The following is a 15343-nucleotide window of genomic DNA, read 5'->3' on the forward strand; positions in this document are numbered from 1 at the left end:
TCATTTAATTATTTTTGCATTTTATTCATTTTTATTTATATTTTTTATTTTTTTTATTTATATTTTTTCTTTAATTTTTTATTCTTTTAATTTTATCTTTATTTGTGTTTATTTATTTTTTCTTTATTTTTGTTTTTTTATACCCTTTATCCCATTATTCCCCCATCTTGCCCTTGTGTGTCTTACCCATATTATAAGCGCTTTGTATTCATACCCCCAATACACATCCCAGCATGCCTTGCCACAGTTTTGCTATTTGGGAATGCTAAAACTATGGCAAGGCAATATGTCAACATTGACCAAATGTCAACAGATACATAGGGGCAAATTTAACAACATAGGGGGGTATTCAATTAGTCCCTTTTATTCAGCTAGGCGAAAATGCAGGACTATTTCAACCATACTGTATTCAATTGTTAATTCCCTGATCCACATGTTTTTCACCAGTACTGAATTTTTTGCCTAAGCGAAAAATCGGTACTTAAATTGAATAGAATGAATCCAAATTCGCCCCCCCCCCCCCCCAAAACAAAAAAAACAAAAAACAACAGCAGCAAATAGTGATGGTTTTTCAGCTAGGCGAAATATCTGCATCAATTAAATACCCCCCACAGAATGTAACAGCAGATATGAACCATTTGGCCAATCTAGTCTGCCCCCCCTTTTTTTTAACCATATTGTGATCTTAAACTCTAAATGATCCTTAATTGTTTGTATGGATATCCTAGGTCTATCCCATCAATACCACCTCGGATAGGAGGTTGAATCACTTGTCCACTACCCTTTTTGTGAAGTCATTTTTCCTCAAATTACCCTTAACATAGCTCCATCCAGTTTCAGTGCATCTCCCTAATATTCATCTACATTTGAAGAAAGGGTCAATTCAGGATCACTTGCAGTGATCAGAATTCAGCCCCTGCCCCAATGGTCGGGTTTGCACATGCGCATTTCTGCGCATCTGCAAACCCCAACAGCAAACGGCAGCAGCGAACCGGCGATGTTCACAGCTTACCGAGTCAACCTGAATGAGGGCCAATGTTTCTCTCTAGGACCTTGATATATTTGAAATCACGTCATTTTTCACACACATGACAATAAGGTGCTGATTGGTTAGAGCACTATTTAAGAATACAGTAGTAGAGAGTGATAACTAGAATATCACTCATTGTTAAACAAATATTGTTATGAAACATTTCTATTTTTGAATGCATCAACATTTTGTATTTGAAATTTTATCAGTGTCAACATTTTAACCATGTCGATATAATGACAACATATCCAAAATACATTGCTTTTGTGGTTTTATTATTTATATATTGTCTACAGTAGGTGTTTTTCTACTTAATTGTGACTGTGTTGAAAACAGTTTACTTAACACATGCTAGTTATGATAAACCTTGGGTTCACACTCATTTTTATTTGATTCTTTAAAAGGACCAAATGACCAAGCTTTAACAGAAGTATTACTGTACTCCATTTACATATGTGCTTCTCTTCTTCCAAATTACTGGAACACTGTGTGCCTTAAAGACCACGTACCATAGGTTAAACAGGACTATGGCTGCACAGAAAGTTCACTCTTGTTTCCTGCTTTCTCTGGGCAGGTGTTAGGGGTTAGGAAAGAAAGGTATTACAATTCTCCAGATAAAATAACTCAGAGCCAGAAAAAAATCTATAATTAAACTCTAATATTTTACTCCAGACCAACTAAATTTCCTGGTGGTACTATGTATATAGAGAGAATGCTTTTAGCAAGGGTGCCTGATTAAATCCCGACACCGATAACGGAACACCCACTGTAAGACAGGGGCTATTCTCCCTTGTGGGGGTTCATGACCTTTATAAAGGGAGAATAGAACCTTTGGCGAGCACAGTGAGCCACCAAGCCTATAGCATAGTGAGCGCAGCGAGAAGTCCCACAAGTAACTTCTCTGCGCTCTACCCCCCCGTCAGAGTACCGGTGGTTGGAATTCCGATGTCAGTATATTGACCGACAGTTGTTACCTGGGATTGAATACCCCCTTGGTCTTCACAGGACCCCTAACAGTTCACAGTTTCCAGGTCACTTGGGGATTTTTAGATCACTTGTATTGATCATTTCCTTTGTTGCCTTAAACAGACTGTATACTTTTTTAAATCAGTTTTGCTACTCTTTGCATCTCTACCCACTTATAGTGTACTAGGTACTTAGGATAAGTGTTGTGACGTTGCTAAGTAGCATACACGTGGTGCGTTAAACAGGGCTATTTGGTGTGTTTTTAAGATTGGTGTATATGGACAGATCTGTACATAATTAGAAAATATGCAAAACAAATGATAAAGTTCCACTTTTTTAATCTCAAAATATGAAGCACAAATTAAAACTGCCAAAACTGGACAGGTTTTTTTTATTAATATCCTATACAAGTTAAGCAATATTTAAAGCAGTTTTTTTTGTTCAAATAAGGAATCCTTAAGAAAAGCATATTAAATTAAATCCTTAACAGACACTGGTCAATTAAATAAAAAAAAGGTCTTTAAGAAAAGGTGGGCAAAAAGCAAGTCTTGTATCCATGGAAAACTGGTAAGGAAAAGCAAAAAGGTGTCTTCCTTGAGTTGAAAGTTTTCGCTAGTGCATCTTGCAAAAATAAAGTTTCCAAAGTCTCTAATGCAATGCCGTCTATGGATGGTCACGTAGCATTCTTGTAGATGCACTCAAGTCTCTGCTGTACATCTTTGCGAAGAAGTAACCTTTGTACAGTCCTTTTAAGACAATTACAATTTCATATGTCAGTGTGCAAAAAGTAGCTTTTATGTGGAAAGGTTCTTATTGCAAAGATGTAACATCTGAACATGCTTTTTGGATTTCCCCCTTTAAGATGACGTCTTTCTGCTTCATAGAAATGTATTTGTCAGTCACCAGCTCGTGGAATTTTTGGTGGAGGTGGCGGCATAAGTTCTGCATCAGAATCAGAGTTTTTTCGAATTTGCGCCTGAATAGCTGCTGTACATCTATCAATGAATTCAAATAGTATTTCCTTGGTGACAGGATGCTGGATGCTATTACACACAGCTGTAGAAATAAACGTGCATTAATATATGTGTGACATACATAAATATACTTTGTGATGCCATATTTTACAGGTCATTGTTAATGTTTTACATAAAAATTTACAAATGTTACAAAAACTGCTTTATTTACAAGTACATTTTTGTCAGTTTAGTAGCTCTCTGGGAATGTATGACCTTTCAGTCCGCTTATGTATGCTTTATGGTAGTCATCCATTAGTGATCCAGGTGCTAGCATAACAACACCACAGCAAGTAGAATACCAGACCAATTACTATACATAGCAGACAGCAATGGGAAAATACTCTCATATATTTAAACAGATTACTGACAATGAATTTACCCAGTAGAACCAAAATTAAGAAATTAAAAAGATTCAGCACCACTTTTTGCATTAAAAAACCACAAGGACAAATTGCATAAAAGCTATACACGAGTTATACGACCACTTAAATACACTAAATGCATTTGCGATGCCTTTTTCATTCTTTTCAATATCCCACACACTTCAAAGAGTTTCCAGTATGCCTGCTTCAAATTCATTTGAGAACACAATACACTAAAAAAAGAAAAATTGCAGCATGCTCTTTTTTCCCTGCTAAATGTTTTGATGAGCACAAGAACTAAGGGGGTCAATTCTAGTTCCATCGGTCCCCTGTGTGTTCGCACGGGGGGCCGATGATAAGTCTCTGCGCATGCGCAAGGGCGATGGAGCATATAAACGCCCAGCGTTGTTTTCATAACACATCCCCTCGCATTGTTGCGAGGGGATTCAGTGGCGGGGAGCACGGGGGTTTGGCGGGGAGGCGCCACAACTGCTTAATAAGCTTACCAAGAAGATCAAAATTAGGCCCTAAACCTCACCATTGCCCTAACTGTGCGGAGTTTGTATATTCTACCCATGCTTGTGTGGTTTCCTCCCACAATCCAAAAATATACTGGTGGGTTAGTTGGCTTTCAACATAATTAACCCTAAAATGACTGTGTGTATGTACATGTGGTAGATTGTAAGCTCCACTGGGGCAGGGACTGATGTGAGTGTTCAAATATTCTCTGTAATGTGCTGCGGAATATGTGTGCGCTATATAAATAACTATTAATAAAGTTGCAGCGTCAACATACATTTGGACTTGGCTTTTTGTTCCCCATATTTCTCAAACCAGGACCGGCTCAAAAAGCCCAGGGCTGGCTATGCTAGGGAATGACAACCCCGTTAACACACATTCACTGACTGAAGCATGCAAAGATCTCACTGATATGGGTATGCTTCTGTCAAATTTGCCTGCCAGAAGCAGGTCTATTTTTTGATGATATTTTTGTCATGATAGATGTGAGATTTTGAGGTTTTCAACTTTTTACCGCAAAACTTGGAATTATTACAGAGAATTGCATGGTGCCATTTATGGGAAATCTGCAATTGTTGAGGTTTTTCTAACAAAAATAAATAAAAAAATGCACTTTTAAATTTGGTCCTATATACAAACATTTATACATATTTATATAATATTTAAAGATCATCATTAACTGCACTGGTCTTCATAAAGATGATGCTGGTGGTAAAGTCTTCTGTCAAATCCAAGCTGTGGAACATTCGAGAAATCATTACGGTAAAATGCACTGATGATAGAGGAGTTATACTCACCCAAAGCTGTTTCATAGGAGTTTGGAAAGCTCTTATCAACTCTTTGCCGCATAAAGACCCAGCAATTGTTCTCAAACTTGCACTCTATTATTTTATTGTCATATTGTTTTAGGTCTCTTGTCACCTGTTCAAAGAAGGATGAAAATGAATGTACTCTCACATTGAAATAAAAAACATCACTGAAGACGTAGAGATAAAAGTGCCTCAAGCTCTGGAAATAACAAAGAACCATGGCATGTAAAATCTCAGAATTGCACAGGTCTCTGCACACTAGTTGGTCATTGCCGTAATGGACTGAACTTGGATGTTTAGAGGAAGGATGCAATTTATTTATAGAATATTATTTAGCTTCCATAACAAGGCAGGAACTACGATTTTGAAAACAGATTCTTCTTGGCATCAACATCACACAGATCTGTTTTATTTTTATTGTTGAGAAGAGTCATCTTTTCCTTCTGTGTTACATCATTGTATGTTACTTGTTGGTATGAACCATTTAACATATATAGCTGCGTTATATTATAAATAAAGGATAATCATAATTTGATATTTTTGTATAGTGTTCTGTGTCCAAAAATAGAAATAACGTTGCTGCAATTTAACCACAGTAATTAATCAGCATTATTAACAGTCTATATGTAGCCATCTTCCTGGGGCAGTCATTAGCAATCTGGAGAAAAAGCTAAAATCAGCCTATGCAGTGACCCATATAAATCTTCCTGTTAGAAATGGCTGATCATAGGTTTTACCAAACATATGTTACAGCAATTATCTCAAGGGGAAAAAACTGTCACTTATAGTATTGTGCTACAGTAGCTGCATGTGCATCGCTGCTTGTTTTATTTATAATGGTTCTATACCAAGGATATGAGGAAGTCATCAGTGAGTGAGATAATAACAGTAATCAAACAACAGCAGCATTGTGAAACATTGCCTATATAATATTAGAATGAGAAATAAAAATGACAAATGAAGCACTACACTTTGGTACACTAGTATTTCAGACCTATCATCTGCCGCTAGTTATTTTTCCTGGTGTTGCAAGGATTTTTTTCTTTCTCGTCTTTCTTTGCTCATCTTCCCCACACACTCCAATATCATATTCTGTCCCTCCTGTCTGGCTCTCTCATCTCTATTATTGGGATGCCGTTGGTATCCCAACAGATGGGATTCTATATGACTGACACCGGAATCCCAACACCTGTCAGAATGCAGAAGCCAGAATCCTGCGTGTAAGTATGCTGGGGAGAGTTAGGCTGCAGAAGGATGGGGGTTAGGGTTACTGTAGTTTAGTTGCTGGTTTCTGCTGGGATTATGGCAGTCCAGATGCAGTTGGTATTCTGACTGGCTGCATCCTAACTGCCAGTAACCCATATATCACCCTATCATCATCAGTTTCTCGCTCATTTCCTCCTGTTTCTAGATCATCGCTTTTCCCTTGCCGTCTCTTATCTGTTCCATCTCTTTATCCCCTTCCCCATCTCCCAATCTCATTTTCTCCAAATCCCCCAATCTCTCTCTCTCTCTGTCCCCCTCCCAACTCTGCGGTAATGGTGTACTTTATCAATATGCTGACAAGTGGTTGATATAGATAATATAGATATAAATGTTTGGAAAAGTGAGGATATATGCAGCAGTCTGTGCCTTTTATAAATACGTCATCATGCTTGGTATACTGGAATTATAACCGGTTTCACACTAAGGGTGCAAGGAAACAACAGTGTCCACAGAAAATGCTATAAATTTGAATGGATGTGAGATTTGAAAGGGGTAAGAAACCTCAGGGGACACAGTGAATCTCTGTCACATTTGCCCTCCTCATCCTCCTTACACACCCTTTGTTGTGCAGGTAATGCCGGGGGTACTGGCTGACATTAGTGTGCAGAATTCCATAATGCTTTCATCGTTGTGTCCTCCTGTGATTAAGGGGGCTATTCAATTACACGCAATAATTGAAAAAGGCCCTACCCCAAAATATCGGATCAACATTGGATGTTTTGCTCCCAATGTTTATTTTCTGTAATTGCATACTCAACATAATTGTGAACCTCACATCTTCCATAAAAAAATCCCAAATGGATTACTGCAGTTGTCATCCAAACATTTTAAACTCTCCTTTCCAGTGGTAGCACCCTTACTTACAACATAATTGGGAGGGTTCATATTCCCAACCACCAAATAATTTGGTTAAACTACAGATGTGTCTACATACTGTACACCTATCCTACATGCGATACAAGTCACGTTATACATAATGCTTGAGCTCTGTGAGACTCTGTAGAGCCAGGTGTCTTTTTGCATCTTTCTCTGTTAAACAGCGTCTTATTTGCAGTACAGTATGTCTATATTCAGTGTGTGACTGCGGATATACAGTATCTGCATAATAAGAAGTGTTTTCCTGGAAAACAGTGTAACGTAGAATTTCTTATGCAGATACAGCCGCAGACATCAAATGGACTTTAGAATATGGTTTCTCATGTAAAGCCACTGCAAAGTTTTACCAACTGAGAAGACTATTTGGCAATGAAAAAGGAGTATAAAAAGAGAAAAATAAATTTTTTTCAACAGTAAAATGCAAATAAATTATTATAAAAAATAGTTTTTTTCTCTTTGAAACTCAGGGAGCCTGAGGTGTGCTCCCAACAACCAGTGCAGTGACATAAATTGTGCATAGGGGGGCGTACGTAATTATGAACCCTCTCCCAAAGGAGAAGGGCCCCGTTACTCCCCTAACCCCTCTCAGCCATCAGCCAAAGAGGGGAAAAAAGGGATTGTTGGGTCCTCTTCGCCGAAGCTTACAGCAACCCTCTTTACTCAACCCCCGGAAGGGTTAGGACGCTGGGTCCTCCGCACCGAAGTTTGAGGAGACCCTCAGTAGGCTTTCCTCCACCTTGCAACTCGGGGTCGCCCTTGGGGGACTGCAGCTCTCCCCAAAAGGATGAGAGCTTTGGTACATTGGGGAGTGGATAGCCCATAAGGGTCATACACACACAGCCCAAAAAAAGTGTACTTGTTTCCTAGCACGGCCACACCGATTTGCATCGGGGTGGTCGTGTAAGAAAAATTGCGTCGGTCGCATCGCATGCGATGCGACCCGATTTTTACATTCAATCAAATGTGAATAGGGTCCCTGGGACCCTATTTTACATTGGATTTAATGTAAAATATTCCCCAGACCCCCAAATTTACCCCCTCAATGCCGCCACCCCACGATTGACGCCAACCCGAAGCGTGGCGAGCGCAGCGAGCCCGGGAGGGGCGGCGGTGCGCGTCCTCGGACCTTTTCATACCCCTACTATCCACGCCGGCGTGAAGTTGAGAATATAAAGTGTGGCGAGCGCAGCGAGCCACCGAGCGCACGCGTATAATTTCACAGGTATACGCGTCCCCTCGCTGCGCTCGCCACACTTGATATTCTCAACTCCACGCCGACATGGATAGTAGGGGTATGAAAAGGTCAGAGGACGCGCACCGCCGCCGCCGCTCGCCACGCTTCGGGTTGGCGTCAATCGTGGGGTGACGACGGGGCCATATACAATGTGAAATTGGTCATATTGGCCCATTTCACATTGTTTCCTATGTGAGATGGACTTAATCAAGTCCATCTCATCTTGTGCCATAATGGCACAAGACCGACGCGATGCTCCCGATTTCAATGTTAAAAAATATTTTAACATTGAAGCCTATAGCAAAATCGCGGGCATCGCGTCGGTCGTGTCGGGGGCCATGTTAATGGCCGCAACCGACGCGATGCCCCCGATTTTGCCTTTGACTGTAAAATGGACCTGATTTCAAAGGAAATCGGGTGCATCGCGGGCATCGTGTACCTTAACTTTAAGGTACACGATGCCCGCGATTGTGGCCGTTCTAGGAAACAAGTACCAAAAAAAGTGACACTACAAAAAACGTGAAAAGTGACGAACGTGAAGAAGGAAGAGAAAAAAATAATAAAGAGACCCCAGCCAGAAGGCCGGGGTGGGGGTGTGAAAAATTGTCCTACCCCAGCCAAAAGGCCCAGGGCAAGGACGTGAGGCACTAACCTAAAGGGAGCTGGCTCACCAGTGCAGTGTTCAGGCCCCCCCGAGATTCCCCGGGGGCACAGTGCCCCCCCCCCCCTTCGGAAGAGCAATCTACTCAGTCTCAGTGTTTCTCGCATCCCAAGTTTAAGGTACTAAGCTGGGCTTTTCACTGACTCCCCATCAGAGGATATGAACCTCTGGAATGGGAGCAATCTACTCAGTCCCAGCATTTCTCCGTTCCTTGGGAATGGATACTAAACTTAGCCTTTCGCTGTCTCATCCTTCAGGGGCTACAAACCCCATTGAGAGAGTCACCTACTGGACCCAGTGTTTCTCCCCTTACCAGTGGAATTACAATGCTAGAACTCTCCCACCATCTGGCAGGGGTAGGTACTCATCCAGACTTTTCCCTGCTCCCTACAATGTGTTTGTTTCCCTTCAAAAGACAGAGGGTGACATTTAATGGGATGAGATTTTTAGTCACTTTCCAAAATTGCACATTATCACACTTTTTAAAAACAATTTTTTTTTTCGGAATATGCCTATTTAATGAGATGTGAATTTGCGGCGATAATGGGTGATTTTTAGTCCTGAGAATGTGCAAATTTTAGTCATGAAAATGGGCGAATTTGAGGACAGGCGCGATTTTTGTGAAAAAAAAAATGGTGTGAGGTCCCCCTTCCTGAGCATAACCGGCCCCGGGCTCATTGAGCCAGACCTGGTTCAAAAAAATACAGGGAACAAAAAAATCTCCGGGTCGCCCGTATTTTGAAACCAGCACTGGGCTCCAACAGCCCGCGGTGTCATGCCACAGCTGGGGGACACTTTTTACATAAGGTCCCACAACCATACCATGAGCACAGTGGCTGATCAGCCTTGGATGAGGTACCTGGTGGAGTGGGGACCCCCCCAATAATGGGGTGCCAACCCAGTCTTCACCCATCCAGGGATGAAGCCTGGGGCTGTCACCGGCCTCCGTGGGCTTTGGACACCGGCCTGATAGAGTTGATTCATTCATACATAACATTGCTTTAAACAGGTGAACTACAAGTGCAAGCAGGCCTCCCCCGTATGCTGGGACTTGGCGAACCACAAGTCCCAGCATGCGGGGCATTAATGGGCCCGCTGGGACTTCTAGTCCACCTGTAAAAAGAATATTAAAGTAAAACACACACAAAGTGAAAAGTACTTATTACACACACCTCAATTTTACACCAACATACTTACCAGGGTCCAGCGCTGCCTCCCTCCTCCATAGCCAGCTCACCACGCACTGACAGCAGGGTGTGCTGGCTTCCTCCGTCGCTGCTAGCAGCTTCTATAGTGCTGTCCCAGCGCTATAGAGGCTATTAGGGTGGTTGGCTCTATGCGTCTCCATGGAGACGCATAGCTCAGCCCTGATTGGCTGAAAGCATCTCCATGGAGACGCATAGAGCCAACCACATGAACAGCATCTATAGCGTTGAGACAGTACTTGATTGGATCCAATTTCGTCCACGACAGGACAATGACCCAAAGCACACCTCCAAATTATGCAATAACTATTTAGGGAAGAAGCAGGCAGCTGGTATTCTTTCTGTAATGTAGTGGCCAGCCCATTCACAAGCTCTCAACCCCTTTGAACTGTTGTGGGAGCAGCTTGGCGGTAAAGTATGCAAGAAGTGCCCATCAAGCCGATCCAACTTGTGGGAGACAGCCAGCTGTGTGTGCAGAACCCAATGAGACTGAACAAATGTGCGGCTTAGCGATGGAGCGGGCACCTCAAGTGTGGTTGACACTGTGTAAAGAGACCTCACTTGTTGGTGCAGGGGATATACAAGTGGGTGCAGTTGTATGTGGGGACAGGGCTATGAATGAGTGGGGGGCACAAAATTATTGGGTACTTATTCCTAGCACGGCGCCCGCTATTTTGATTGTATAGATCGGGTCGGAAAAATTGCGTCGATCGCATCGCATGCCAACCAAATCGCATGCGATCGACCCGATTTTTACATTGGAATCAATGTAAAATGGTCTCTGAGACCCGATTTTACATTGATTTCAATGTAAAAAGCCCCAAAACCCCCCATTTTAATAGAAAACCCCCTCATGTTTTAAATGGCCCCCCAATGTTAACGCCACCCCACTATTGACGCCAATCCGAAGCGTGGCGAGCGCAGCGAGCCCGCGAGGGGCGGCGGTACGCGTCCTCTGACCTTTTCATACCCCCACTATCCACGTCGGCGTGGAGTCGATTTTATAAAGTGTGACGAGCGCAGCGAGCCACCGAGCCCGAAGCGTGGCGAGCCCCGCATAACTTCACAGGTATACGCGTCCGCTCGCTGCGCTCACCACACTTTATAAAATCAACTCCACGCCGACGTGGATAGTGGGGGTATGAAAAGGTCGGAGGACACGTACCGCCGCCACCGCACGCCACTCTTCGGGTTGACGTCAATAGTGGGGTGGCGTTAACAATGGGGGGGGGGCATTAACCATACTTTATAACCATACTCAATGAGAAATTGGCCATATTGACCAATTTCCCATTGTCCCCTATCTAAAACTGCGTTGATTGCATCGCGGCCCATTATAATGGGCCGCGACCAACCCGATTTTGACTTGAAAAATAATTTTACATTATTCTCTATGGGAAAATTGCGTTGATCGCGCAGGTCGCATCGCGGCCCATTATAATAGGCCGCGATGGACGCGATCAACGCAATTTTCTCTTGACAGAAAATCGGATCCATCGAGTTGATTGTATGCCTTAAGTACATTACACTTAAGGCATACAATCAATGAGACGGGCGCCGTGCTAGGAAATAAGTACCAATTATTGTCTTACCCCAGGAGACAAAACTTCTAGTTTTGGCCCGGGCAAGAGCAATTATGGCTGATATGGCTAGCTACCGCCTGGGGCGCGCGGGCATGAGACACACGTGCGCCCCGTGGCAATGGAGCTTGCCGTGGGTCCCTTCATCTTCCCCCGCTGATGCCGCCAGTCCCCCTCGCCGCCCCGACCCCCCCTAACCCTGCCCGTTTCCCTAAAGCGGAGACGGGCAGGGACTCAATGCGCCGCCATCGCCAGACAGACACAAGTGCGTGTGAGACGCACGCACGTCCCAGTCCCTATCGCCAGCGCTCGCCAGAGAAGGGTATCTGGCTGGTGCCCGGCAATGATGAAGAGGGCTACATCTGTATAAGTCACATCCCAACAATATCCTGTACGAGCTCTGGATGGAGGTGTAAAAGAGCACCATAACAAGGCAGTCATTGTTTTCTATTTTAATCTAAAAAACAGTTGAATCATGAAAACACTAAAAGATATGCTTCTAAACCCCCCCCCCCCTTTTTTTTAACACATAAATCTAGATAATTTTACTGCACTTAAACAATGCTGTATAACAGTAATAAAAATGTCTCAAGGGGTTTCCTTTTACTAAGATATGATAGCAGTAAATCATGGCTTTACCATTTTAAATTATTCCATTACCGTGGACAGCACAGTAACCTAGGATACACATACTGCAATATATAACTTGTAATAACAAAGTTACGCTCAGCAGGTCCAATAGTAATTACACAACGAATGAAAAGTTCAGGTCATTTACATTTATTATGGGTGGTTACTATTTATTTACAGTTTCTTATATAGCACAGCAGATTCCGTTGTGCTTTACAATTGTTGACAGTGATAGAACAAACTGGGTGACATCAGCAGTGGTGAAGCTAGGTGCCACGGTGCCTGGAGCAAGGGCATGTTTCGTGCCCCCCCATTTGTAGTAGGTAATTGCTGGGACCAGTTCAGCGGGTCCACGGACAGCAGTGGTGATTGCTGGAGGTGGGGTGCAGCCCACCTAGTGATGCCACCAGGGGCGTAACTATAACCGTGTGGGCCCCATAGCGAGATTTTGAAATGCCCCCCCACTGCCACTGTAATGAGAGAAAGGGTGTAGGAGAGAGAAAGGGGGGGTAGACAGGGGGGGAGAGAGGATGTAAGGAAAAGCAATGGACAGAGAGTGAGAAAGAAGGTGTCGGGTAGAGAGACAGAGAGAAGGAGAGAGAGTGTGACAGACTGTCAGAGTCGGAGAGGGAGGGTGAAGGCAGGAATCGGGGGGGCGGGTGTGCGGGCATACCGGGATTGGAGACACATAGGCCCGACTGCATGAGGGGGTAAAGGTACAGGTGCCGGACTGGAGGCCGGTGCAGGCAAACATCAGCAGGCGGCTGAGCGGCTTAGGGGGATTAGAGATACAGATGCCCTGCTGCATGAGAATGTGAGTGTACACAGGGGGGTGGGGGGCAGAAGCAGCATACCTCCTGCGGTCCTAAGCTGGCGCTGGGTCTCCTGTGCCCCGAAGTCCTCAGTGCTTCAGTCCCCCCATTACACATTTAACATGTCCCTCCCCAGCAGCACACATTTACATGACATGCCCCTCCTTCCCCAGCACATTTATATGACATGACACCCCCCTTCCCCAGCACACATTTAGATGTCACAACCCCCCACCCTTCCCCAGCACACATTAGCATATCATCATACCCACCCCAGCACACATCACAACTATTACCTTACAGCGTGCTGTCTACCTGTAGAGCTGCTCCAGGCTCTCCCTTTGCCTGGCTGGCTTCCCCTGGTGTATCTGCTGTGCCTGCCGGGCTGCTGTTGCTAACTTGCTGCTATGAGGGAGGGAACATAGAAGTGAAGAGGGAAGGGTGGGCGATGCTGCAGACTGCTGCTATGTCTTCCCCTACAGTCGTGGAGGGGTGGGGAAGAACGGCTTGGTAGGGCCGTAACACAGAGAACATGATGCCAGTAGCATGTGCTGCAGGCGCAGGCAGCGATTGTCACTAGGGGGCGTGGATCGGATCCACAACAGAGATCCGATCCGTCAGCACCCCCCCCCCTACCCCGGCACGCAACATCCCTTCAGCAGCGTTTCCCCTGCACCGCTGGATTTTAATTAGAGGGGAATAAATGGACGCAAACGGCGGCATGCGGTGCAGACGGCAGCGGGCCCCATGAACTGGCATGGGCCCCGGTGCACAGCACCGTCTGCACCGCCAGTAGTTCCGTCCCTGGCCGCTGCTATGCACTCACCGGGCACAGCAGGGAGCGGGGAGCCGGTGGCAGGGTGCACGGCTCCGGTGACTGGAGCTTGTGCTCCACCGGCTCCGTCCTAGCTACGCCTCTGGACATCAGACAGACATAAAGGCCCTGCTGCAAGCTTACAATCTACAGATAGACACACTAACCTCACAATAAAGGCCCGTAAACACTGGGCGATATTTTATACAATATAATTCATTTTGCTTCTTGCTAACAATTTTGTTCAAAATATCAGTCAGTGTGTATGCAACGATCAAGTATGCGTGCTACCTATGGTCGTTAACAAGGGTTTCTGTAGTCTGTGCATGCAGCTCAATTTTAGCTACTGTATGTCATTCACGAAGAGTTATATTTGTACACTCTGAACGTCAAACAATATGCATCATCATAGTCACTCCCCTGCGCCACTTTATGGTTATTGCAAAGAGAGAAGCAGCACTGAATGGAGTTCCTAGAAAACAAACAACTTTGGTGACAACACCACTGCCCACCCATGTATGTATGCTACAAACTATACCCACACCAATGCCCACCAATGTATGTATTCATGTTACAAACTATTACCCCACCACTGCCCACCCATGTATGTATGCTACAAACTATACCCACACCACTGCCCACCAATGTATGTATTCATGTTACAAACTATTACCCCACCACTGCCCACCCATGTATGTATGCTACAAACTATACCCACACCACTGCCCACCAATGTATGTATTCATGTTACAAACTATTACCCCACCACTGCCCACCCATGTATGTATGCTACAAACTATACCCACACCACTGCCCACCAATGTATGTATTCATGCTACAAACTATTACCCCACCACTGCCCACCCATGTATGTATGCTACAAACTATACCCACACCACTGCCCACCAATGTATGTATTCATGTTACAAACTATTACCCCACCACTGCCCACCCATGTATGTATGCTACAAACTATACCCACACCACTGCCCACCAATGTATGTATTCATGCTACAAACTATTACCCCACCACTGCCCACCCATGTATGTATGCTACAAACTATACCCATACCACTGCCCACCAATGTATGTATTCATGCTACAAACTATTACCCCACCACTGCCCACCCATGTATGTATGCTACAAACTATACCCATACCACTGCCCACCAATGTATGTATGCATGCTACAAACTATTCCCACACCACTGCCCACCAATGTATGTATGCATGCTACAAACTATTACCCCACCACTGCCCACCCATGTATGTATGCTACAAACTATACCCATACCACTGCCCACCAATGTATGTATTCATGCTACAAACTATTACCCCACCACTGCCCACCCATGTATGTATGCTACAAACTATACCCATACCACTGCCCACCAATGTATGTATGCATGCTACAAACTATACCCACACCACTGCCCACCAATGTATGTATGCATGCACGCAACAAACTATTCCCACACCAGTGCTCTCCCATGCATACATGTTGCAAACTATTCCCACACCACTGCCCACCATTGGCATCACTAGCGAGGCATGGCCTGCACG

The 15343-nt window shown here is 44.3% G+C and overlaps 1 protein-coding gene across 1 annotated transcript in view; it reads right to left on the reverse strand.

Moving 5' to 3' along the window:
* Positions 1–2317: 2317 nt before the first annotated feature.
* RNGTT (RNA guanylyltransferase and 5'-phosphatase) overlaps positions 2318–15343 on the reverse strand; it is a 327115-nt gene continuing 314089 nt past the window's right edge. Inside the window, exons 15-16 of the mRNA XM_083177112.1 lie at positions 4691–4814; positions 2318–3052 (exon numbers count right to left, since the gene is read on the reverse strand). Of these exons, the coding sequence (XP_083033238.1) occupies positions 2892–3052; positions 4691–4814 (285 nt within the window). The 3' untranslated portion in view covers positions 2318–2891. The remainder of the gene's footprint in view (positions 3053–4690; positions 4815–15343) is intronic.

The sequence above is a fragment of the Crinia signifera genome, chromosome 3, assembly GCF_055691185.1.
Source record: "Crinia signifera chromosome 3, ASM5569118v1, whole genome shotgun sequence".
NCBI classification, from domain to species: Eukaryota; Metazoa; Chordata; class Amphibia; order Anura; family Myobatrachidae; genus Crinia; species Crinia signifera.